This window comes from Phoenix dactylifera, unplaced genomic scaffold (assembly GCF_009389715.1).
Source record: "Phoenix dactylifera cultivar Barhee BC4 unplaced genomic scaffold, palm_55x_up_171113_PBpolish2nd_filt_p 000432F, whole genome shotgun sequence".
NCBI classification, from domain to species: Eukaryota; Viridiplantae; Streptophyta; class Magnoliopsida; order Arecales; family Arecaceae; genus Phoenix; species Phoenix dactylifera.
The window spans coordinates 320,112-346,470 of NW_024067868.1; the positions used below are offsets into that span (position 1 = coordinate 320,112).

The 26,359-nt window shown below is 46.7% G+C and overlaps 3 protein-coding genes across 3 annotated transcripts; all 3 read right to left on the bottom strand.

Moving 5' to 3' along the window:
• Positions 1-6,490: 6,490 nt before the first annotated feature.
• LOC103721575 (MDIS1-interacting receptor like kinase 2-like) lies at positions 6,491-9,454 on the bottom strand. The gene is made up of 2 exons (XM_026810218.2): positions 7,418-9,454; positions 6,491-7,065 (listed from the first exon to the last, which is right to left on the bottom strand). The coding sequence occupies exons 1-2, from the start codon at positions 9,390-9,392 to the stop codon at positions 6,710-6,712; spliced, it is 2,331 nt and encodes a 776-aa protein (XP_026666019.2). The 5' UTR covers positions 9,393-9,454; the 3' UTR covers positions 6,491-6,709.
• On the bottom strand, positions 9,419-10,682 carry LOC120106024 (probable leucine-rich repeat receptor-like protein kinase At1g35710). The gene is made up of 2 exons (XM_039118872.1): positions 9,521-10,682; positions 9,419-9,432 (listed from the first exon to the last, which is right to left on the bottom strand). Exons 1-2 carry the CDS (start codon positions 10,668-10,670, stop codon positions 9,419-9,421), a joined length of 1,164 nt encoding a protein of 387 aa, XP_038974800.1. The 5' UTR covers positions 10,671-10,682.
• A 7,986-nt stretch (positions 10,683-18,668) lies between these two features.
• Positions 18,669-22,737, bottom strand: LOC120106025. The gene is made up of 3 exons (XM_039118873.1): positions 22,093-22,737; positions 21,815-22,006; positions 18,669-21,716 (listed from the first exon to the last, which is right to left on the bottom strand). Exons 1-3 carry the CDS (start codon positions 22,735-22,737, stop codon positions 18,669-18,671), a joined length of 3,885 nt encoding a protein of 1,294 aa, XP_038974801.1.
• Positions 22,738-26,359: the final 3,622 nt, after the last annotated feature.

Sequence of the window (26,359 nt, forward strand, 5' to 3'; positions counted from 1 at the left end):
TCGCATTTAAAAATTATGCGGAAGTTTAAGAGAGAAGCATGCTTCTATTGTGGGAATCCATCAAATTATGAAAAGTTCTGGAATGAAAGGTTGGTGAATGGTTAACCCTATTATTTGGTAAATTTACGAGACTCGCCAAAGTTCTTCGCCATCTCCTGCGTGCCTGAGTACTCCGAAGAATTGGCACCAAAGAGAAAGATAAATCACCTTCGTCGCAAACGTGGCGAATTATTAGCCTCAAACGTCAAGGTCAAACAGCCGGGTCATGTTTCTGGTCTCAGTCTCACGTGGCAGTTATAACCGTGCGTGTATTCATATCGTGCTCGTGTCTGGTTCTTTGATGCCGTCCATTAGGTGGCACTTGGAGTGGGCTATCGAAGGGTATAAATTGGTGGACCCATGGATGGGCGCATGGGGAGGCATAAAAGAGATCGAATGCACCAAAGTCCGTTGAGAGGTAACCATCATTTGGTTGGTGCGAAGTACCCTGTCACTGTCTTTTTGGAATCGTTGATGGTATCTAATAGCTGCTTTGATGCTTGCATGGGCTTAGCGCAATACACATTCCGTATGTTGGAGGGCTGGGATCATTCCAATTGACGTGATCGTCATAACTGACTGCTAGTGTGGATGGTACAAGTATTAAAATCACTGCAATTTCATGATCAAGTCAAGTTTCCCATTCCAACCATGTAGTCAAGCGTTACTATTCTGCCATGCACTGGGGAGACGTACTCGTGTAATATGAGAGTTAACTAGCCCGGCCATTGCTCGATCTTGTGAGGATCCGTGCAGACGTGTATTTAGTTCCACATTGCTTATTTGCTGGGTAGATCTTGAATACTTATACAGAATCAAGAAATCCAAATAATACCTTTCGTCTAGCCATTTTGGGTAAGATCCTGAGTTATTACAAATAGTATCAGAGCGGATCCGGCCCATAACCTATATGGACTAGGGGACACTATAGTATTGATTCATTGAGGCTGATCAACTTAGCCTAACGAGAACATCAGAGCTTGAACGGGGGAGTATGTGAGGACCCGTGCGAGCGTGTGTTTAGTCCTACATTGGTTATTTGCTAGGTGATCTTAGGTACTTATATAGGATCAAAGAATCCAAATAATATTTTCTGACTAGCCATTTTAGGTGAGATTTTGGATACTTATGTATAAAAATAGTTCACGGAACGGCAAAATTGGCTAGACGGTGGCATTGTTCGGTGTTATGTAGTTAACCGAGCATTGGGGACAGGCGTGTGGTGTGGTGCGACAAGGTCGGTACTTTGTCGACGTATGAGTTGTGATTAGAGGCGCATTTGTAAATCCTTTGCACGTATCGGTGTCGCAAGGTTTCACGCGTTGGAATAGGCATGGGGTGCGATGCGGCCGGTACCGTGTCGACGTATGAGCTGTGATCTGAGGCAGCGTTCGTTGGTCCGATCGAGCACTCGCTCCCGGCCCTTAGTCTCCATAGTTACACCTCTGATTAAAGTCGCATCTGCATGTGCGCAGGAATGTGGCGGCGTTCGTCGGTCTAGTCGAGGTCGCTTTCGGATAGGGGACTCCTATTGCATCGTGCTCCGTTGCCTTCTGGTATGCCGTGTAAGGTGGTGCTCCGCTGTCGGCGGCCTTATGATGATCCCTCCTGCACGCATGCCAGGATGGAAAAGCTCCACACGCTGGGGAGGTGTATCTGGTATCATGCGGGCGCAACCGTGTCGGCATGTGAGTTGTGAATTGGGATGGTGTTCGTTGATTAACGGGAGCTCTTGCTCTCGTGGCCTTCGGCCTCCAGCCTGACCCCTTCGGTCGAAGTCCTGGTCATGTGCGCAGGGACTCGTGGCGTTGTTCCTCGGTCCGATTGAGCTACGCTCCCAGGTGAGGGACTCATGTCCCAAAAGGCACGATTGCCCACCCCCCCCTCTGCACCTTCCTTCCCCACCCCCTCTCGGTGCTGCCTGGTCCGTGCATCCGTCTTCTTTTTTTTTTTTTTTGGTGAAAAAATAGGAGGGAAGATGGGTCGCCTCTTACATTGCACGGCATTCGGGAGAGATCTATTGGACTTCCACGGTAGAGCTTCCGCCCCTACTGTATTTTTTGCTTTCTTCTGATATGGCAGGGTGTACTCACGTTAGAGTTATATGAAATTGCCGTTTACACCAAAAAAAAAAAAAAATAGGAGGGGAGGGGGAGGGGTAGAACCCCACCCGCGTAGCAGCCTCCATTAGGCCCTCCTTCCATCAGAAAATGTTCGATGCGGGTCGCAAGTTTCCACATGCCATCTCCAACTCGTGGAAAATCCCACTGGGCCATCCACGTGTGAGTACATCACCTCAGCGCCACCTCAGTACTGATGGAAGAAAAGCATATCCATATAGAGCCATCCAGGCATGGGGCATGCGGTTCCCTGATTTAATCGACGCCCACAAGTTTCGAACTCAGACAATTTGGGTGGAGTCCAAGTTCTTCTTACCACCAGGCTACCATCTTGGTATCCTTCTAATACCTCGTACATGACGGTGCTCTATTGTCAAGGGCCTAACAGCGACCCCTCCTTCATGCATGCCGGTGCCGCAAGGCTCCACGCACTAGGGAACTGCATGGGGTGCAACACGATCGCAACCGTGTTGGCACGTGAGCTATGATCTAAGGCAGCATTTGTTGGTCCTATTGAGCACTCGCTCCTAACCCTCGAGCTCTATCCCGATACCTCCGCTCGAAGTTACAAACACTTGCACGTGGAAACGTGTTGGCGTTTGTCGATATGGTCAACCTCCATCTCGGTCGAGGCACTCCATCGCGTCGTGCCTGGTTGCCTTCTGTTGTATCGTGCACGGCGGTGCTCCACTGTCAACGGCCAAACAACAACAACTCCTTTGCTCCTGACCCTCATGCTCCGTCTTGACCCCTTCAGTCGATGACGCGTCCACACGAACAAGGTGATGTGGCTGCATTCATCGGTCCGGTGCTCTCTCTCGATCGGGGGACTCCTGCCATTTCGCACTTGGTTGCCCCCCATCCCTCCCCCCTCCCACCTCATCCCCATTGGTGCAGCTTGGCTCCATGCATCCGTCTTCCCTTGTGGCTTTGTGTTATCTCGTGCTTGGCGGTGTTACAGTACTGTCGGTGGCCTAATGACGACCCCTCCTTTGTGCGTGCTGAGGCCGGAAGGCTCCACACATGAGGGATGGGCATGGGCACTATACAGGATATTAAAATGTTTTGAGATTTCTTAGACTAATGATATTTTGATAGAGCTGTGTTGGGGTCACTAAGACCTTGTTCATGGAACGTCCATTTTCCTGAAGAGGACTATGTCGAGATATTAAAATGTTAGCATTAGAGGGCTTAAACTGTGGAATTTATAAGACCGAGCAAGCCATGAGAGACCTACTCGATATTGGTGAAGTATTTGCCTACTTTTTCTTTTCTTTTTTCCAAGCAGAAAGCTCATCTCCACAATCATTGTTTGTGAATGTGTTGCATCAGAATCAAGCATGACCACTCTTGATTTGGGTTAATAAATTGGAACCATGGTTAGCTTAAACCCATTTGATAGTTTGGGCAGTTTGCCAACACCTCCTAGCTCGGCTTTTTCTCTCTCTTTCCAAGTAAAATCTGAGGTTCGGAATCGAATGGCAGTAGTGAATAACTATGATATTCTCCAAAAGCGATGTGGATTGTTGGGTTTGATTGGAAGGGACTCAATATGATGATATTGATCGCCAGGTTCATCTCAAAATGAGCCAACATTTTATTCCCTTGGATCCTTCGTGTTCGTTTCTGGATGCAGCAGCATCTAAACTTTGTTCCATAGATTGAGGCCGAGATTTAGAAAAAGACCTCACATATTACAGAGTATCATAAAAGAAAGCCGAGTCCCATCACACCTGAAGACCAATATAGTCAATTATAGTATATATTTCACTTGCACGTCAGTACACTCATGAATATAATCCAAATATATACAGCAACCAAGACGGTAAACTTAGGTAACATCACAAGGTTTTAGCCGAATCAAATAAAATGAGTAAATTGGTTCAACTACATCGTAGTTTTATCACATTTGTATGTGTTTTAGGTCATGGTGTTTCACTGACCCCCCCTGACGGAGAAAGCTAAACCTTAGCACTCGAATCCTGCCCCTGAAAGTTCGAAGATCGGGATAAAGATTTGATTGAAAAGAAATCTCCTCAGCATTAAATGAAAGTGGGTCTATCGATACAAGTGGTAAGACGGATAATTCAGCATCCAAGACCTGGCTGATGGCTGCTTCAAATTCAAGTGCCACTTATCTTAATACTAAGATGGAAGCTAGTCCTCCATTTTACAATGTCCATAATTGGCCCGTGCACGAAATGGTTGCAGCTTTCCTCCACTTGAAAGGAGACTCTGGATATGACCGCTATTAGAGCCGAGCTCAGAGCAATTTGGGAGGCAGTCACCTATGTGGGAAGGATCCTAGGGGCAGATTGCATTATCCTGAAGAGTGACTTGACTACGATGACTGAGTAGATTCGTAATGTTGGGCGACAGGGCGATGGCCACCCCCTAATCCGGGACATCCAGAGCATAGTGGTAGGCTGCAGCTCGTTTCAGGTTGCTCATGTGTTTCAGAAAGCGAACACGATAGCAGACTTGGTTGCCTCCTTTGCTGCTCACCAGTTAGAAGAGGCTTTATGGACAGTGATTGATTCTATCCTGTACCTTTATGTACTCTTATTTTTCTTGATACTGATGGTGAAACTTATGCCTGGTTGACGTGAGCTACTATTGTATAAAAAAATAAAAAAAATAAAAAAAACTTTAAAAGCTGGTACCCAAACAGGAAAACAAAAACTAGTCAAGTCATGTAGTGGCACAACTTATTTGTTTTTTTTTTTTTTGCTAAAACGGGCATCTCATACTATACGAGTACGAATACACTCAGCAGAAATACGGTTTATTTGTTCACCCGACAGTGATGGTGGATGATTTAAAGGGTTGGCGAAGTACACTCTGCATTGCCGGCTTGGTTGGGATGGTCAATATTGGGGTGCACTCTGCAAAGCATGGATGTCGTCACAGCTGATTTGTGATGAAAAAAAGATTGTTATTATTATTATTATTATTATTATTATTATTATTTATAAGAGTAGAGAGGGATTCAAACCTCTGTCTATCTTCTTAACTGGCAAGGGACAGTACCATCGGAATTGAAATGTACGTAGAAGCAAGATAAGATTATGTTCTGGAACTAATACTATACTATAGTACAAATATAGGAAGAGCAAACAATGTTAAGTCTCCTTCCAGGTGATTGAGATGCTCGTCTACTTAGCGATCAAGGATATGGTCGTACGAGTCCATATAACTAATCTTGTTCATAAAATGCTGTTATAAGGACAATAGTAACAAGAATTCTTAGATGAACCTATGAGTAGCATAAGGAGAGATACCGATGGCTACTGCTCATCATTTATGCTTGTTGCAAGCTTTGTCCAATGATGCAACGACCACATATCTCAGCTTCAATGTAGGCCAAAATAACACCTTTTTGCGCATGCCAATCTCAATCAAGATGTCTCAAAGATGGGATGGACAACTAATGATAAATTGAACAATCAAACATTTCAACAATACTGGATCTACTAGCTAGTCCGTACTTTTCACATGCACATTTTAATGATATATATATATATATATATATATATATATATATATATATATATATATATATATATATATATATATATATATATATATATATATATATATATATATATATATGTCACTTCCTCTTCAATTCAGGTTTGGACTAGAGAGATAGTCTTACAATTACGACGTTTTGTGTATTACATGTGGCGATGACTGCAAGACTAAAGCTCTCCAATGCACAAAATCCTTGCTTAAGTTTGAGGCAAAAAGACAATGAACGCTTGTGATTTTGAAAGAATGTCAGTGGATTAGATTGTACTAAGCAGTCCAATGATTTGGGACAGAAGAAAAATAAGATAGAAAAAAATAATTTTACAGTAAAAAAAATTATCTGAAAAGTATTATTTAGATCCTCAGCACTATAAATATATCCAAAATCTTTTATGCACTATCAGCATGAGATTAAATACTCCCGTATGGTTTCTCACATTCTCTTTAAAAGAACTGATGGAGGACTAAATAGGACGCTCAGTTGGAGTCTCATATTAATATTAACAAGATAAGTCCTAGTGCGAATTAATTGAGGCCAGGTCGTGCCATGTTCTTGTGCATTTGTTAGTCTAAAGAAGCTGTCTTCCACTAACGGATCATCCGATAACTGAAAAGCAAACAGTAAAAAGCTAGAAAAAGCTGAGAAACATGGAAACATTATGCAAGGTTGGGCGAACAGAACCTAACAGCCCCAGCCCTTTCAGTAGAGGCTTTTGTATAGGGAGTAAGGCTCAGGTGTGTAACTTAACCCCGCCTTAGCTTCCCCTTGTTCTCCCAAAGCAGTATCATGAGTTCCACTGAAGGAAAACAGACTCAAAAGATCTAATTCATATTCTTTAAAATAATAATGAAAAGATTACATATGTAAAGAGTTCTTGCTTCTAGGATACTTATAACATTGTAACAATATATGGATACATTGACATTTTTAAGTGTCATACGGTGAACATAATAAATCCTACACACCTTAACACCCATACTGCCTGTGTCTTGGGCCTCTTGACCACCCAAAATTCAACCTACACTTGTAAATTCATTAACTGATGTAGTTTAATTGTATGAAAATAGTCTAACAAACTCTGATCTTTGTTAGAAGTGAATAACTGGGACACATGTTTCATTGTTGGTCGAGCATCCGGATTAGGACGTATGCATGCAAGTGCTACCTTAGCTAGTAATATCACGTCATTTGCAACTTGAAGTGTGGGAAGTGAGATGCGTTGGTCTAACACATCCTTAAGAAGCATGTTCTGGCCATGCGATGATAGCGAGGACATAAGGTCACTTGGATGCCTTCCTTGCATTACTTCTAATATCACCACACCAAAACTGTATACATCATATTTCTCGGTGACCTTCATTGTATACGAAATCTCTGTATAAAAGAGCAAAAAAAAAAAAGTTAGTCATAATTTGTTATCAAAACAAGAGGTAGGTATGCGTGTTGTTGGCAAAATGTTTCCTTATAATATATAATTCAAATAGCGAGTAATTATATTTCTCTCAGCATACTGACATACCAAAACTTATGTATTTAATATTCCCTACTAGAAAGAAATTGCAATATATATTTTGATAAAATAATCATATTCAAAAATAATGAAGTATAATAATTAAAAAAACATAGTTGCTTTAATATTCGTTAGGCAACAATGTAACTTTAGAAATTTAAGTCATACTAAGTTTCTTTGCTAAATTAGCATAATAATATTGGCCGAGTAGTTTACCTGGTGCCATATATCCAAGTGTGCCTGCATGGGCGCTCCAATTTGACGAATCGGGCTTCAAAATTCTTGCTATTCCAAAGTCTGAAATATAAGCATTAAAGTCGGAATCTAACAAAATGTTCTTGCTCGATATGTCCCTATGTACAATTGGAGGAGTGCAATCATGGTGCATATAGGATAAAGCATGTGCCACATCTTTAACGATATTTACTCTCCTATTCCAATCCAACTCCATGGCTGCCTCTTGGCTGCTTAAGGTGGCCGACATATTTCCCCTTTCCATGTACTCATAAATGAGAAACATGCATCGAGCATGGGAGCAGAACCCATACAACTTCACTATGTTACGATGGCGAATCTCGGTTAATGCTTGGATCTCATTCTGAAAGCCTCTTTCATCACCTACTTCTTCCGATGGATGAAGCTTCTTCACAGCTACTACCTGACCCGTTCGAAGCCGTGCCTTGTAGACACTGCCATATCCTCCCGTCCCGATGCAGTATTTCTCATCAAAGTTTTCCGTGACATCAATAATTTCTTCATAGATAGCCTTTCCATCAAATTGTTCGCGTACAGCCTCCCCATCAAAATTCAGTATCGAGAATAGATTCTTGACTGGGACTTCCCTCTCCTCCTCCTTCATAGGCTTTGCTCTCCTAAGAAACAGGAAGACTACGAATGTAACCAAAAGCAGAAGCACGGCAATAGTGGGGAAAACAATCGAAAGAATCAGCTTGCGAGCATTCCTTGGATGATGATGTTGGCTGATAGATGACGGGCATGGAGGCAAACCATGCAAATCGCCGCACAAACCTTTATTGTGTTGAAACCACTCTGCTCGAGCTTTCTGATCAAAGAATCGATCTTTAGGCAGCGGACCCACCAAATCATTGTACGATAAGTCGAGCGACGACAAGCTGAGCATGCCTTCGAAAGATGATGGAATGGAGCCCGACAGTTGATTGCGCGAGAGGTTTAGGTTTTCTAGCATCACGAGCTTGCCAAATTGTTGCGGGATGACTCCAGTGAGCGAGTTATGACTGAGATCAAGCATTTCTTGTAGGTTTACAAGATTCCCGACCTCGAGTGGCAGGCTTCCATTCAAGCCATTCATGCTCAACTTCAAGATGCGCAGCCGGGTGCAGCCTCCCAACTGTTTCGGTATCGCGCCGGTGAAGCTGTTCATTGAAAGATCAAGAGCGGTCATACTGTACAGATTACCAATTTCCAAAGGTATCACTCCTGAGAGCTGGTTGTTGCTTAAATTCAGCTCGAGCAAAGCCAAACGAAGCAATTCCCTTGGAATCTCTCCGAATAGCTGATTGGAAGAGACGTCAAGCGATGCAAGGTGAGGCAATCTACCAAGTTCAGGTGGTATCTTCCCGCCGATCATGTTCCCCGACATGTGTAAGGTGGTCAGATTACGGCATGCTCCCCAGTTTGCCGAGAGCTCGCCGTAGAGTCTATTGTAACTTAGATCTATGAGGTCCAGATCTGGATACACCCCAAAGACTTGGGAGATATCCCCTGTCAACTGGTTTTCCTCAAGTTCGATCCTTACTAACTGAGTACAGTTTCGCAAGCTTTGTGGAACTGGGCCCTCGAAATGGGTATTGATCATGGAAAGCCACTGAAGCTGTCCTCCTTTGAATAAATCTGAAGGTAGGAAGCCAGAAAAATTGTTGTAACCTAATTGAAGGTTCACCATGCTCGTGAGATTAGCCATTTCTCGCGGCAAAGGACCGGATAATTGATTTTCGAAGACCTCGAGGTCTGATAGGCGAGTCAAGTTGCATAAAGATGTCGGGATCGAACCCGAGATCTGGTTGCTGGAAACTATCAGATCAGTCAAGTTCACTAGATTTCCCAGTTCATGTGGGATGGTTCCTGAGATCTGATTGCCGTAAAAAGACAAGGATTGAAGCGTGGTCAGGTTTCCGAGATAAGAAGGGATGGACCCAGATATCTGGTTCATGCCGACGTACAGAACTTGTAGCTGGGTCAACTTTTGGAAACTGGAAGGAATGGAGCCCGTCAGAGAGTTGTTGTAGAGCATCAGGACCTCCAGGTTCTCCAGCTTCCCTAATTCACGGGGGATGGGACCAGTTAATTGATTGAATAGGAGGTACAAGTGGTTTAGCTGGGTCAAGTTTCCTAAGCTGGAAGGAATGGAACCTGTCAGAAGATTATATGCGAAATGCACATTTTCTAAATTCGCAAGCTTTCCCAGCTCTGGTGGAAGCCCACCGGAGATCTGGTTTTGGTTTACATACAAAATAAACAGCTGGCTCAGATTGCCGATGGACGGCGGAATGGGACCGGTGAGTCTGTTTTGGCTCAGGCCAAGCAGCTCGAGGCTTTGGAGGCCCCCTATCTCATGAGGGATGGGTCCGGAGAGCTGGTTTGTGAACAGGGACAAGACGCCAAGGTTGGACAAGTTGCCTAGTTCATGAGGAAGGTTGCCGGAGATTTGGTTATAAGAGAGACGCAGTATGGCCAGCCTTGTTAGGTTGCCTAGGGATCGAGGAATGGAGCCGGTGAGGTTGTTGGAATTCAAATCTAGTTGGACCAAACTCCTGAGATCGCCTAGTTCACGAGGTATGGAGCCACGTAGTTGGTTGTCAAATAGACGAAGGATACGGAGATTAGAAAGGTGGCGGATTTCGGTCGGGATGTTTCCAGTGAGCTGATTTTGTTGGAGTTGAAGGTAGGTGAGTCTAGTCCAATTGGCGAAGAGGGCTGGAATGATTTTTCCGGTGAGCTCGTTAGCAGAGAGGTCGAGTTTTACGAGGAGGGAGAGGGTGGCGAGCGAGGCGGGGAGGCCGCCAGAGAGGCGGTTGTGGGAGAGGTCGAGCGAGACGAGGCCCGAGAGGTTGGCGACGGCCGCAGGGATGGCGCCGGCGAGGAAGTTGCGACGGAGGTTGAGCACGGCGAGGGAGGGAAGGGCGGAGAAATCGAGGGCGTCGAGGGTGCCGACAAGGCCGGCTCGCGGGAGGCTGAGCTTGGTGATGCGGGAGCTGGTGCATGTGATGCCGAGCCATGAGCATGGGGAGGTGGTGGTGGAGTTGTGGAGGGCGGCCCATGAGCGGAGAGCTCGTGAGGGGTCTTGGAGAGTGGATTTCCAGTGGAGGAGAGCTGTGGCCTCGGATAGTGGAGAAGCTGTTGCTTGTGGAGGAGGAAGGAGGAGGGAGAGGGATGGGAGAAGTAGGAGCAAAAGATAGGATGATGAGTACAAGGGGACCGATGATTCCATTGAGGGTGGTGGTGGTGGTGGGGGTGGCAGAGGAATGCGAGGGGTTTTTAAAGGCAGTGCGAGTCCGGTTCTTTAGTAGATATATATAATTTTTTTGGAGTTATTGGCCCAGTGGAAATCCATTGGCTCCGGGGGATAGTTAATAATATTGAAATAGCCACTCGAATCCGGATATTAATTAACGAAAATGAACAACGACTGCACTGACATCATTGACATGGACGTAAAAAGACTAGGAAGCATTTTGCCAAGGAATTATGGCGACGTAGCGTGGAAAAAAGCTGGCGACCGTCATTTGCAGAAACCCTTAAAATATTATTTTCTGCTAATTACATAATTATTTCGAAAATAATATATTAATTTAGTTCATATATTAATATCGATTATTATTATTATTATTAAAATATTCAAAAAAATGTTATTGTTTTTTTACTAAAACATATTTTTATCAAAATACTATTAGTATTATCGTTATTATTATTAATTTTTCTGTTTTTGTTAAAATATTATTAGTTTTAATTAGTAAACAGTTGCATCAAATCATTTAAAAAGAGGTAATTAATTATTTTTTATTTTTCATTTAATTTCTTTTAGATATAAAAAAAAACTTTTTCTTTGAATGGGAGTTTTTTTTTTTTCCTTAGAATTAGGGAAGGGGGAGAAAGGGAAAAGCCCACCTCTGCGTAGCAGTCCCCACTGAGCCCCAACCCCGCCAGAAGAGTGTTCGATGCGGGCAGAACTGACCGTGTGTTGGGCATGCCAGCTCTTTTCACTTATACCCTCCCCACTCGTGGGTCCTGCTCGGTTGCTTCTCTGAGCTCCGGCACGAACTCTCCTTGTGAGTACGTCACGCCCGGCATCACCGAGGCTATCAGCGGACCAATAAGCCCTCCCGTCCCATGTGTCCGAGCAGGGAGCATTCGATCTCCATATTTAATCGACGTCCGTGCGTTTCGAACTCAGACCGCACGGGTGAAAGTAATGGCCCAGTTTCACTGAGCTAGCACCCCAGTGGCTTTGTTTTTGTAACAACCCTGGATCTCACTCAAAATGGCTAGCCGGAAGTTATTATTTGGGTTCCTTGATCCTGTATAAGTACCCAAGATCTACCCAGCGAATAACCGATGTGGGACTAAACACACGCCCGCACGGATCCTCACATACTCCCCCCGTTCAAGCCCTGACGTCCTCGTCAGGCTAAGGGTTCATATCTATTCAAATCTAATCATAAACACCACGATTGGCCCGTGGTTAGCCTCAATGGATCCGTGCTGCAATGTCCCCCAGTCCATATAGGTTATGGGCCGGGTCCGCTCTGATACCATTTGTAACAACCCAGGATCTCACCCAAAATGGCTAGCCGGAAGTTATTATTTGGGTTCCTTGATCCTGTATAAGTACCCAAGATCTACCCAGCGAATAACCGATGTGGGACTAAACACACGCCCGCACGGATCCTCACATACTCCCCCCGTTCAAGCCCTGACGTCCTCGTCAGGCTAAGGGTTCATATCTATTCAAATCTAATCATAAACACCACGATTGGCCCGTGGTCAGCCTCAATGGATCCGTGCTGCAATGTCCCCCAGTCCACATAGGTTATGGGCCGGGTCCGCTCTGATACCATTTGTAACAACCCAGGATCTCACCCAAAATGGCTAGCCGGAAGTTATTATTTGGGTTCCTTGATCCTGTATAAGTACCCAAGATCTACCCAGCGAATAACCGATGTGGGACTAAACACACGCCCGCACGGATCCTCACATACTCCCCCCGTTCAAGCCCTGACGTCCTCGTCAGGCTAAGGGTTCATATCTATTCAAATCTAATCATAAACACCACGATTGGTCCGTGGTCAGCCTCAATGGATCCGTGCTGCAATGTCCCCCAATTATGTGAGGATCCGTGCGGGCGTGTGTTTAGTCCCACATCGGTTATTCGTTGGATAGATCTTGGGTACTTATACAGGATCAAGGAACCCAAATAATAACTTCCGGCTAGCCATTTTGGGTGAGGTCCTGGGTTGTTACAAATGGTATCAGAGCGGACCCTGCCTATAACCTATGTGGACCGGGGGACATTGTAGCACAGATCCATTGAGGCTGACCACGGGCCAATTGTGGTGTTTATGATTAGATTTGAATAGATATGAACCCTTAGCCTGACGAGGACGTCAGGACTTGAACGGGGGGAGTATGTGAGGATCCGTGCGGGCGTGTGTTTAGTCCCACATCGGTTATTCGCTGGGTAGATCTTGGGTACTTATACAGGATCAAGGAACCCAAATAATAACTTCCGGCTAGCCATTTTGGGTGAGATCCTGGGTTGTTACAGTTTTTTTACCCTTTCAATGGACCACGTTTCTTTAGAAAGAGACAATTCCCTAAATAAATTAACGTCAAGTCATCATTTGACCGCACAGCGTGTTAGCGGGAATCGACAAGGTGCCATTCTGCCGATTACTTTACGATAATTGGCAGGTTATATTTTTATTTTTCTGCTCCTCAGCGCTCGAACCTGCCACTGTTTATATTTTTATATAATTTTATATAAAAATAAATATTATTTAAATATGTTGCGAACGGAGAGCCCAAGTTATACATATGTTCAAAACAAGCACAGGTGTTGGATACAAACCTCAATTCAAGAGATAGGCTACCGCTAGGTTAAGTATAGAGATTGAAATATTAAAATGTACTTTACTCTTTAGCCAACTGCAAGCTCATGGAAAGAAAAGCTGTCGATCCTAGATATCTAGAATTTAAATCATTTATAATACGTATTTTGCACTGCAGAAGACTATACAGTTCTGAATAGCTGTCGTCAACTATCTCAAAGATGTGCTGCTTGCAATCTTTTATCTCCGACTCCAGCGTGATTGATGGAAAACACGAAAAATTATATTTCACACTACATGCACCATATGGTCGACGGACTACAGAAAGAAGACAAATTGATTGACGTGGCGTATGGCTCCGCTGGTGTACATGGTTTAAAGTATAATTTGTCGGTAAATACAGTGTGAACAACATTTGTTCATCTCCGACAAGAACGACGACGACGTTGTCCTGGAGATTCCTAATAGAACCAATCACAAAGAGTCAAGTTGTACTACCTGCTTTGACACGTAAAGCTACTTGACCTACTTGTTATGACCCGATCAGCACGGTTTAAGATCGACCTCACTTGTGCCATAATTTGAAAAAAATCACCGACAAATGTATGGATGAGACCTGTGCCAGACTTCATCAGTTAGAAAAGCTGCCTTCCTCAAATCTTCAAGGCCTACCATGACTCTCACAGTTGATGCGTATTCTCGACGCTAATGTAGAATGACACCCTTCCAGTTTTATGATTCTTTCCTTTGTGTGGTCTACATGAGTCGATCAACCAGATGGACTGAGAAGAGGAGGACGGTGACAAGGATTTTCTCCGTGCATACCTTGTATGATAGAAGTGTCATTGTTAGAGTAATTGCATGTCTTCGCGCAGAAAAAGCAGCTGCTATGGTCATGGTTTCACACCATCTTACAGATATAATTTTGTGATTTTATTTCTGAAAAATAAGTAACATATTAAACTTGCATTATTCTTCGCATATGACAGCAGTGATTGCAAGTATTCTTTAATTTTTCATTAAACTAATAATGCTAGTTCTCAAAATTGTGGGAGTGTTACTAATTATTAAGAAATATGCATGTCGAACGTTTAAAAACGAACAGCTTCCAAAGTTCAAACAAAAACCCTTCCTTCAATTCTCGGTTTGGAAAGCTCCAGTTTACGGTCACCGGTCAAAGTCAATCATGTACTGTGTGACGATCCACAATGTAATTGGGTCAGGACGTACGGCCTCGATGCTTTTATTTGGCTCGATCTCGGTAAATTATAAACCATCACATGATACGTAGACGACCGGTGATTGAGAACAGAGGACCTCTCTACTTCGATCGCAGACTAGAGATGGTCCACACTCACAAAGATGGAGTGGGCCAACGAATTGGATTGGGTTGCTGATAAATTAATAAGTTTTATTAGGGATGTTTTCCAATTGAAACCTCAACGAGGGATTAAGAAACAAGAAATTCGAGTCTAACTAGAGGAAGGTCTTTATACACAACTAATTCAGACGGTGGAAATTGTGAATGGCTTATTAAATCAGTTATAGTTTGTTTGATGATGCATGCTATTCGGATAACTGTAGTAATGTTAGAGCTAATACGTGCAACAAATCCCGATTTCCGGAAGAAATGCATTTATTAGATAAAAGGCGTCTCGCAAGTGAGGTTTGCGGAGATAGCTCAGTAGGAGAGATATTGTCCGCTCTAGGATTCGGTCGCGCTCGGGCCCAGTGGGCTCTTTGGGCGCTGTCACCTTTCACGATTTTGTCCCTCTTAGGAGGGCGCCTCGAGGTGCGGCAGGGTCCGGGCCGGACAGGGCCAGAATCCAATTTAACTCACACTTTTTGGGCCAATCATTTATGTCGATCTATCCATATTTCACTAATTCCACACAATCCTCGACATTTTTCTTCTTTAAGATGAGCCGATTTAGACTACTTTTCGAGCTTAATCCATCACTCTCCAATCATTTTCCACGTTCAATTACTCTTATGGGTGCACCATCTATTATAGCTCCAGTGCAAGAACCCCTCTCCACAAGCATGCAATAGTGTGGTTGTGACACCCTGTTTTTGGCCTTCGTGACGTCGAAAACGCAGCCGCAACACCTCCTTGGAGCCAAGGTTAAGTCCCCCTCTTCTCTCCTGTCTCCCCCTCCTCCCGATCGACCCGGTGATGGCCGGAATCCGGCAAAGGGTCGTCGGGATAAGAAAAGAAAAAAGAAGAAGAAGAAGGGAAAGACCACTTACCTGGTGGTGCACTGAGTGTCATAGTCCTCGGGCCGCCGCTGCAGCCGCGAGCTGGAGGCCGTCGAGGTGGAGGCCGCCTTCTCCCCCTCCCTTGTTTTCTTCGTGGGCTAGGTGAGGAGAGGAGCGCGATAGAGAAGAAAAAGAAAAGACGAAAAGAAAAGAGAAAAAGAGAAGGAAAAAAAAAGAAGAGAGAGAAGAGAGAAGAAAAAAAAGAGATAAATAAATAAATAAATAAAGAAAAAAAAAAAAAGGAGAAGCCCAATCCTGCAACCATTCTCTCTCTACCTAATTTGTAGGCCCTTATCTAATCGGAACTTGAAGCATGCTCAAATCCATTTCAGGTTGTATAGAGGTTTTTAATTTATATTTGAATTTTAAATAGATAATTGCAACTAATTTATTTTTTTTAAATGGTTTTGATAGGTGCAGCAGATTTGCCCAACTGAATCTGGTGATTTTTGGACGAACAATGGTAAGTGACCCTGACACAAATCTTATGAAATTTAAATTACCTATTGATTAATTTTAGGCATAAAATTATGAATTATATTTGACATGATTGATCCTGCATTTTTTTAAAAAAAATTTAGGATCAAGATATGATTGTCAATGTTCTATGTTTTTGGCCAAATAGCATCCTTATTAAATACTTTATTGTAAATGATTTACGATTATGAAAAATTATATGATAATGATATATATGGCATGATTATGCATTTTAAATTTTTGTGATGTCATTTAGCATTTCCAATATGCTATATGAACTGTAGCATGGATTTATTGAGGCTAACCACGGACCGATCGTGTTGCTTGTGATTAGATTTGAATGCTCTTCGTTAGAGCTTAAACGGAGAAAGTATGTGAGTACCCATGCGGGCGTGTGTTTAGTCTCACATCGGTAATTCGCTTGGTAGATTTTGAGTACTTATACATGATCAAAAAATCCAAATAATACCTTCCGCCTAGCCATTTTGGATGAGGTCTTGGGTTGTTACAAATGGTATCAGAGCGAACTCAGCCCGTAGCCTATGTAGACTAGGAGACACTGTAGTATGGGTTCATGGAGGCTGACCACGAATGATCGTGGTGTTTGTGATTAGATTTGAATAGATTTAGACCCTTAGTGCTAGCCTGACAAGGACATCATGGCTCGAACTGAGGGAGTATGTAAGGACTCGTGCGGGCGTGTGTTTAGTCCCACATTGGTTATTCAGCGAGGAAATCTTGCGTACTTATACAGAATCAAGAAATCCAAAATAATACCTTCCGGCTAGCCTCTTTAGGTGAGGTTCTGGGTTGTTACAAATGGTATCAGAGCGGACCTGACCCAAAATCTATGTGTATTAGGGAACACTACAATATGGATTCATTGGGGCTCACCATGGGCCCGTGGTGTTTGTGATTAGATTTGAATGCTCATCGTAAGGGCTTAAACGGGAAGAGTATATGAGGACCATACGGGCGTGTATTTCGTCCCATATTAGTTTGTTGCTGTATAGATCTTGGGTACTTATACAGGATCAAAAAACCTAAATAATACCTCCTGGATTGTGAGGTCTTGGATTGTGACGGTGGTTGTTGTTATAATTGTGTTTTTAAAATTCCAACACTCATACCAACTTTGAAAGCTAGTTTTAAAAATTTTATCAAAAGAAATTAAGACCAATTTTTACTTTTCTCAATGTATTGTATTTTTCAAACAATTTACAATACATGGAGGGTATAAAACTTTGGCATATTTTTTGTAGAATTTGGGGGTGCATCTAGCCTGCACAACAAAGAGGGACGCCATTGCTTTGTTTAATGCCATCCAATGAGTAAGCGAGCTTCTCTTTGGCCTCTTGAATATTGCTCCCTATGATGATAATGCATGGTCCGCTCTCCGATCAAGCTTCGTGCCTCATTACTTTCTTGAGTGCACCATGTGTTATAGCTCAGCCAAGAGTCCACTCGCCAAGAGCCACACTTCACTACGATGTAAAACTCTTCAAGTTCTAGAGTCACCCACCCACAAAAAGTCATGTTTTCGGCACAATGCTACGGAAGTCCATACTTTTTTCCCTTCAATCCACGTACTGTACTGCTTAGCACACCTGTAGCCACCATGACTCCACTTATCAGTCTACATGCTACTGCTTTTTGCATGGCACAATGTTACTATTCTTCACAAGAACTATCAATTACCTTTACAACTTCTAGAGCTGTCCAGAATCGTCAGCATCGAATCTAATGCCACTGGGTGGAAGGAAAAAGAGAGTACAAGCCCAACAGGAGAAGATCTGGTCATATAATTAGTTAGCATCCAATTCAACTTAAAAGCTTATATTATTATATTTTGAGCCTAATTATCTATATTATTTAGTCCATAAACTTTTCACTAATTATTTTATGTGTGACTAAACCTCATATGTGTGATCCCAGTATCTTCCATATGTAGTTAAGTATATTTGGATTGGAGGAATATGGGTTGCTGGGAGGATAATTGATATATTGAGAATGACAATTATATTCATTTGCAACTACGTACTAGGGATAATGTTAATTCATCTATGAAGATGCATGCAGATATGTATTTAGTTTTACATTGGTTATGCTCTATAAAAATTTTTCCTACTTATATAGGTTGCTAAAAAATTTTAATAATAATTTTTGGCTAATTTTTTTTTTATAATATGAGATCTTAGGTTATTAGATGGCTGGATCAGTATAATATATGGGTCCTTTTTTTTTCACTAAAGCCGTATAATGGGTCTTTTAAGGTTCAAGCATCATAGGCTAGGCAGTAGTTGAACCATCACTTATAAGAGAGGTTCCAGAATAATAATAATAATAATAACAGTATCAAATTGTACCTTGACTTGGATGTCGGTTGCACCCTAAAAAGCTGTGACAATGTACCTAACCAGAATAATTTTGTCCATGGCAGGTCTCCTCATTCATGTCATGTTGGTCCTTGTGTACCCACTTTTGTCCTGCGTGTCCAATCAATGCTGTTTGAATCCTAATCCGCCTGCCCATGGATTTTTTTTTTTTTTTTTTTTTTTAAAAACGACTACTCAATCATATAGATCTAACATAAGTACAGCCTGCCATGTCCGTAGAAATAAAAGACAACAGAGAAGAAGGAGCGTCTACAGTAGACGTCCACAAAACATCCCCGGAATGCCGGGCCACAAAAGAGGCGACCCAATCTGCGGCCCTGTTCGCCTCTCTAAACACATGACCAATCTGGAAACCGACCATCGTCTGAGCCATCCTCCGAGTCTCCCAAATGAGGGGGTGACCGTCGCCGTACCTGTCCGCCCCCGGATCCAATCGATCACCACCGCAGAGTCTCCCTCGAGGAACACCCTCTCGACGCCAAGAACCTGCCTGGCATAGGATAACCCCTCCCAAGCAGCCCGTAGCTCCGCACCAACAACTGTAATCCCAGGTGTCCGACGCCCACCTGCAGCCACCAATCTACCACCGTGATCCCTGATCACAAAGCCGACCCCTCCAGTCAACCCGTCTAATGACTTACTGCCATCGAAGTTTACTTTGAGATAGCCAAGGGGTGGGGGAACCCAAGAGACAGTAACAAACAGGGGCGCTGAAACAGCGAAAGGAGAACCCCAGATGTCCCTGGCCATCCCAGAAGAAAACTCAGTGGCAGCCACCATAACCTCCCTCGCATGTCGCGCCGCCCTGTCCACCACCATCCTCGGAAGCCCCCGCCTCCCCTCAAATATGCCTGCGTTCCTATCCAACCAAATGTGGTAAGACAGGTACGCCCTCAATATCCCCTCTGCTGCCAACCTGGGTCTAGACATGGAATCTCTCAGCATCCGCAGCAGATCCTGTGTCGAGACTACCGCATCAATCAGGGGAACCGAAGAGCACTGCCAAATCTGTCGAGCTCTAGGGCACAATAAGAGAACATGCTCAATAGTCTCTACGATATCACCGCACGTCTCACAAAACTGAGATACCTCCATACCACGCCGAACAAGCAAACTCCTCGTCGGGAGACATCCCCACGCCACTTTCCAGATGAATAGTGCCACCCGTGGGTGAATCCGTAATCTCCAAATCCATCCTCCCTCAATCTGTCGCGCTGGCGTCCTGCAGAACAATGCACAAAGATCCCTGGCCCTCACCCGCGACTGCCCCGTCGGAGTCCAAAGCAGCCTATCCGACACCCCTCCAGAGGGAATAGGCAAGGCCAAAATCATCTCCGCCAACTGCTCACCAAACACCTCCCTGATCAGCCCCACCCTCCAATGACTCCCCTCAGAATCCAGCAGATCCCTGACCCTACACCCGGCTAGTCTCGCAGAGTCCACCATGGTCGGCAGACGACAAATCGGCCAATCAGTCACCCAGCTATCCTCCAGCACATCTATCGAGTGCCCGTCACCAATCACCCATCTGATCTCCGAAAGCACCACCATAGCCCTGGCACACATCACTCGCCATGTAGGAGAGAGGTGACGCTCCATCCGCCCCCCAGGCACCAAGACACCATATTTGGCCCTCATCAATGAGGACCACATACTCTCTGGCTCAAGCACAAATCGGGCAACATGCCTCGCCGCTAACACCTCCCGTCTCGTCATCAAAGACTGCACTCCCAGCCCCCCGGCACTGGTCGGCTGGCAAACACTCTCCCAGGCCACCAAGTGGATCCCGCCTCTGCCACTCCTCCTCCCCCAGATAAACTCCCTGAACAACTGCTCAAGGGACCTCAAGACTGACACCGGAATATCGACATGGGATAGAAGATAAATAGGAACAGATGAAAGTACAGAGCGTACCAGTACGATCCTCCCCATCATAGACAATGAATGGGACTGCCAGCCCTCCAGTCTCCGTCTGACGCTAGTCACAAGGGACACACAGTCCCTAATCCTCAGACGACGACCACATAAAGGTACCCCCAAATAAGACATCATGCCCCCCTGTTCTCCTACTCCTAGAACCTCCAGTATAGAACGCTTCAGCGCCCCGCGCGTCTTCGGACTAAAGATAACAGCGGACTTGTCCAAATTGACCTGCTGCCCAGACAGAGCACAGTAATCCCGAAGAATCTGATCTATAACTCGAGCCGACTGTCTCGTGGACCTGGCTAAAAGCATACAATCATCAGCAAATAACAGATGGGAGATCGCCACTGCTCCCTCCACCGGTCTGTAAGCCTCCAGCTCCTGACTCATCACTGCCTGCCGCAAGAATCTAGACAATGCATCCGCACAAATAATAAACAGCAATGGAGAAAGGGGACAACCCTGACGCAAACCCCCAGACGACGAAAAGAAACGGGAGGGCGAACCGTTCACCAAAAGAGCAAAAGAGGGCCCCCTGATGCAGCTCATCGCCCACCTGATCCATGTCTCATGCACCCCAAACAACCGCAAGGACTGCTGCACAAAGTCCCACCTCATCCTGTCATAAGCCCTCTCCATATCAAGCTTGACCCCCATCAAGCTTCTCCTCATCGGAGCTCTGCTAAGATCAAACATAAACTCCTGAGCAATGAGTACATTGTCCGATATACTCCGCCCCTCCAAAAAAGCCCCCTGCTCCGGGGATATAAGCCTGGGGAGCACCCCCCTCAATCTGATAGCGAGAATTTTCGTTGTCACCTTGTACAAGGTCGTACAAAGGCTGATCGGACGAAAATGACTCGGCTCCGTAGCATCCTGTCGTTTCGGAATCAGGGCAATGAAGGTCCTCTGCCACTCAGCCGCTATCACTGCTGTACTGAAGAACTGCTGTATAGCTGCCGTCACATCCCGTCCTACTATCATCCAATATCGCTGAAAAAACACCGGTGGGAACCCATCCGGCCCCGGCGCCTTGTCCCCTCCGAGGGACCACACCGCCTCCCTGATCTCCCTCTCTGATACCGGTCTAATCAAATCAGAGTTCTCCACCTCTGTGACCAACTCCCCTGGCGGAGGAATATCTGCTAGGCTCGCTACACCAGTCTGCTCTGTCCATCTGCTCCTAAAGAAGCTCACCAGAATCCTCTGTATCACCTCCGGCTCCTCCGACTGCTGCCCCTTCTCATCCCTAATAAATCTGATCCTGTTCTGATTCCTCCTAATCACTGTCGCCTGGTGAAAATACCTGGTATTCCTGTCCCCCTCCATGATCCACTGAACCCTTGCCTTCTGTCTCCAAAAATCTCCTGCTGTCTAAGTAGACCATCATGCAGAGCAAGTAAGGATCTAAGCTCCCCCACATCCTCATCTGACAGACCCCCTCCGCGAGCCTCCTGATCCTGTAACCTAACAATGGCCTCCTCTGACTCCTCAATCCTCCTAAAAATGTCTCCCACCTCCTCTCGATTCCATCTCCTCAGCCTCCTCCTCGCCAACTCCAACCTCCTGGACACCCGGTACATGGCATCACCCTCACTGGAGTGCTCCACGCCTCCCTGACCATCTTCCATGAACGAGGGTAAGAGAGCCATATCTTCTCGAACCTGAATGGGGGGTGCACCGGAACAAAGGCATCAGTGCTCATCAACAAGGGACAGTGATCAGATGCAATCCTGGGTAAGTGAGAAACGCGATGATCCGGGAACCTCTGGACCCATCCAGCTGTCGCACAAGCTCTATCAAGTCTCTCCCAAACCCTGGCCGGACCCTGTTGATTATTGCACCATGTAAACCTTGGACCTGTAAATCCCAAGTCAATCAACCCATTTGTAGTCAAAAAATCCTCGAATTCCTTAACCTTCCTCTCGTGGGAGAAAGGCTTACCCCCCATCTTCTCCTGAGGGTCGACAATACAATTAAAATCACCCGCCATCAGAAAAGGGAAGCCCTGAGCAACCAACTGCGATGCCTCCTCCCACAACCGTCGCCTCTCCCTGAAGTCAGTACTCGCATACACCGCCGCAAGAACCCAGGGATCGTCTGTGCCCTCCGAGATCACCAGGATCACCTCTTGGCCACAAACATGAAACGGATCCAATCTACACGACTCCAGCCTCCACGTGACAATTATCCCGCCCGACAATCCACGGGACTCCACTGCATAGAATCCCCATGACCGAGGGAGCACTCTCCTTGCCTTCTGAAGGCTCCTACCCGATAAACGGGTCTCAAATAGAATACAAATTTCCGGTCTGTTCTGTAGCACAAACCTCCGGAACGCCGGGGCAAAAGAGGGCTTCCCCGCACCTCGACAATTCCATAGGAGGACCTTCATTGTTCACCCATGGTAATATCACAACCCACCATCCCGGGGTTGCACTCATGAAACTCCACCTCATTCTCAGCTCCCTCACTAACCAATCCTCCTCTGTTCACCTTCCTCACCACACCCTTCAATTGATCCAAGGCACAGAGGGGAACATCACTGGTCTCCGGCACGGGACACCCTACACGAACCACCACCTCATTCCCAGGTCCGTCACAAGCCGATGCCGATACTCCTGTATGCACCCTCTCCACAGCGGTCTTCAGTTGGTCCAAGGTTCGGAGATGAGCACCACCAGCCTCCGGCTGAACCTCCTGGCCCAACGCCATTCCTCGCTCTGGTGCAGGAAGCACCGGCCCTCTATGCAGTCTGCTACCTGAGTCCTCGCTCTGGCCACCCCCCACACCACAGGGTCTGGAGGACTCTCCCATATCCGGCAGCACAGGGAGCTTACCTCGATCCACCTGTACCGCTGTGGCCACCGCAGACGGAGGTTGGTCGAGCGGCCCAACCGCACCCCCATCCCCACCAAAGGACACGGCCCTACCTTCTTCCTTGCCAGCCGTGCCGCCTGATCAACTGCCAGCTCCGGGGCCAACGCCGTCACAGAGAGGGACCGGACCAGGGTCTTCCCAGTCGCCCCCATCACCACCCGCCGAGAGGGACCACCGCCTTTGGACTCCCGCTCCGCCCTAGGAGGCCGACCAAGCACCGCCGAGAGGGGCGGAGGGGAGCTCTTGCTCCTCCAGCGGCGGCTACCCCCCGACCTCTCCTTCCTCAAAGAACCAATCCCTCCCCCGGGGGAGGCCGAGCGAAGCAACCCCTTAGAACTAACAGGGCTTCTGCTTCGTTTCATCGGGCTCCGACCCGTTCCGCCGAGTTCATTGGTATCATTCTTGACCCCAAGAATGAATCCCACCTCGCCCACATCATCAGACTCGACCCCATCCCGAACAAGATTGGGTCCCGCGTCACCCACAGTCCGAGTCGGCACTGAGTCGATTCCACCCGAGCTCAGACCTGGATCCGACACAGCTGCCGCACCTTCGGCCTGGCTGGGGCAACTCGGGCCGCCCTTGTTGACACCTCCGCCGGCTTCCGAGACGTCCTTCTCCGGCGTCCTTCGGCGAGCAACCTTGGTGGGCTTTTGCCACCCATCAAGGTCGATCGGGGAAGATCCCGCACCATCCCTGTTCACGCCTGGCTTCTGACCGGAACGGGGAGAGGTAGGTGCCGCACTCGGACCACCCCCTGGCTTGGCCGTCATCTTCCTCCGTGCCGACCCCTTAGCCGCCCACGGCGCCCGTACATGCCCCATAACCATCCATGGGCCGAACAGCGGTGGATCCCCCGGTTCACCACCGCCCCCATTCACCTGAGCCGACGGCCTCGGGGGTTCCATCCCATCACCATGAGTCTCCCCTTCTTCCGCCACCTCGACCTCCGGGATGGAAAATGCACAGTTTACCATCGGATGCCCGATCCGCCCGCATCTGGAGCAGGGAGCTGGCAGGTTTTCATAGATGAAATCCTGCCAGAAAACCTCCGCAACCCCCATCGATGACCCCCTCACTAGAGTGCCCGGTTTGAGAGGAGCTGAGCAATCCACAGCAACCTTCACTCTGGCAAATCCACAGCGCCTCCCCTGCTCTGTGACCCCATCCAAGGCCAGAGGAGTACCAGCCGAGGCAGCAATCCGCATGATGGTCGCCTTCTTCCAGTAATCCAAAGGCAACCGAGGCATGCGGAGCCAAACGACCACCCGACTGAGTCCCTCGTCGCCCGGAATGAAGTTAGGACGCCACCGGTCCATTGCAAGAAGCTGACCGGCCACCATCCAAGGACCGCTCGCCAGAGCAGCTTCCCGATCAGCCTCGTTCTCAAATCGGACAGCGAAGAACCCGTCCGTCAACAAGAAACACTCCACCTCGTATCCCAGGCGCCCCACCCTTTTGATTTCCTTCGCCACCCAGTCCGCCGGAACATACCTCCCAAGACTTCTCACCAAGATCGTAGAGTTCCGCCACTCCGAACGACTTCCCTCCAGCTCCTCCTCCGGGACGTCCACCACCTCAGCGAACCTTCTCTGCAGCAGTTCCAACACCCTTGGGGAGGGACGATAGGAGGGCCCATATTGCCTCCGCGGCTCTCCCTTGGCCACATCTGCCCATGAGCGGCCCTTCTCCGCAGCCCCTGAGCCTAAGCCCTTCGGCATCTCAGCTTCCGGCGCCGCCGATCCACCCCCCGAATCAGTCATCCCCACACACCCCCACCTATTCGACAGAATACCCCAAAGACCCCCTCAGAGAACGCGAATATTGATGCATCTTTGGATAGCAGACTCCGCGGGTAGTTGCTTGCATGAGTTACAATGGGCATGGCAAGGTACTGTGGTTAAGTGCTACCCATAATGGACGAAGACTTGTAGATTGTAGAACTTGCGCAAGATTTTTTTTGTTTAACGAACATTGCTTCTTATCGCTACTAATTTTGAGCCTCGACAAACTTTCTTGCAGCGCACCAACTGCAGCTTTGAATGAATGCTCTGGGATTTATTCTATTTGAGAAGTGTTTTCCCACATATTCCATTTGAATAGTTTATGATGGAAAAAAAAGTGGATCATCCCACAAAATACAATTAAAGCATCCGAATCCGACGAAAGATGTAATCTCAATAAGTATGGCCGTGACAAGCCCGATCTCAGTACGCACGACCTCGGCAAGCGCGACCTCAACAAATCCGACCTCGACACGCACGACCTCGGCAGGTATGGTCTCGGCTGAGCAGAGCATGATTGACCTTGAGCCGACCTCGAGTCCACCAACAGTCAAGCCGGTCCGCTTAAGGAAAGAACCGCCAAGCCCTCCATACCCGGGATCAAATTCCACAATCTCCGCTACAATAGCTGGTAATATTTGAATCGACACAATCTTAACCGATCGCCAGCTAGCCTGAAATCTCGTGTCATTTAAGGTAATTCATTCAAACCGAGATTCGCGCAATCGCATCCGATTGCGCGAATCCGCTACGCCCCCTCCTATAAAAAGAAGGGGGGACTCTAGGGAGATCATCTTCTCCCCGGGCCAGAAAATGTCTCTCCATTAAAATAACTCCAAAATTCCTCTCTGACTTTAGCATCGGAGGGCCTTTGCCGGACACCCTGGCTCAAGGCTTTTTGCAGGTCCGCCGGAGACAACCGTATGCCACCACGCCGCAGCAGAAAGCGCCTCCTCCTCAGTCTGCAGTCACCCCCGGGTCCAATTTCCAGCAACAGTTGGCGCTAGAGGAAGGGCTCGAGTCGTGATCATGAGACTAAGGAACAGAGGGGCTTCTAATGCCTCCAGGTATCATGCACCGAGCCCTGGCCGTTCGGTCCAGAACCCACCATCGAGGCCTCCAGCGGATCAACCTCCGCCAATCCAACCTGAATAGTTCGGCTTGCTGATTCAGCAAGTCCAAGCACTAGCCATAACGGTCCAAGGCCTACAACAAGTGGAAGCCCCTTCCATGCATCCTCCACAGGTTCACGTTCGATCGGCACACCCTCCAAATGGGCCTGTATCCCAAGGTCGGGATCCCCATGGCTCTTCAAGGATCAACAATGGAGAACGACGCCGTCACCAGGGTTCT

What these genes read in the sequence shown, in the direction of transcription:
- LOC103721575 (XM_026810218.2), bottom strand. Translation starts at nt 9,392, where the DNA reads ATGAACCAGATATCTGGGTCCATCCCTTCTTATCTCGGAAACCTGACC. An exon ending in ACTTGGATATATGGCACCAG is followed by an intron (nt 7,066 to 7,417) that starts GTAAACTACTCG and finishes TCTTTTATACAG; the next exon opens with AGATTTCGTATACAATGAAG.
- LOC120106024 (XM_039118872.1), bottom strand. Translation starts at nt 10,670, where the DNA reads ATGGAATCATCGGTCCCCTTGTACTCATCATCCTATCTTTTGCTCCTA.
- LOC120106025 (XM_039118873.1), bottom strand. Translation starts at nt 22,737, where the DNA reads ATGAAGGTCCTCCTATGGAATTGTCGAGGTGCGGGGAAGCCCTCTTTT. An exon ending in AGAGGTTCCCGGATCATCGC is followed by an intron (nt 22,007 to 22,092) that starts GTTTCTCACTTA and finishes CCCCCCATTCAG; the next exon opens with GTTCGAGAAGATATGGCTCT. An exon ending in AGGAGTCAGAGGAGGCCATT is followed by an intron (nt 21,717 to 21,814) that starts GTTAGGTTACAG and finishes TGGTCTACTTAG; the next exon opens with ACAGCAGGAGATTTTTGGAG.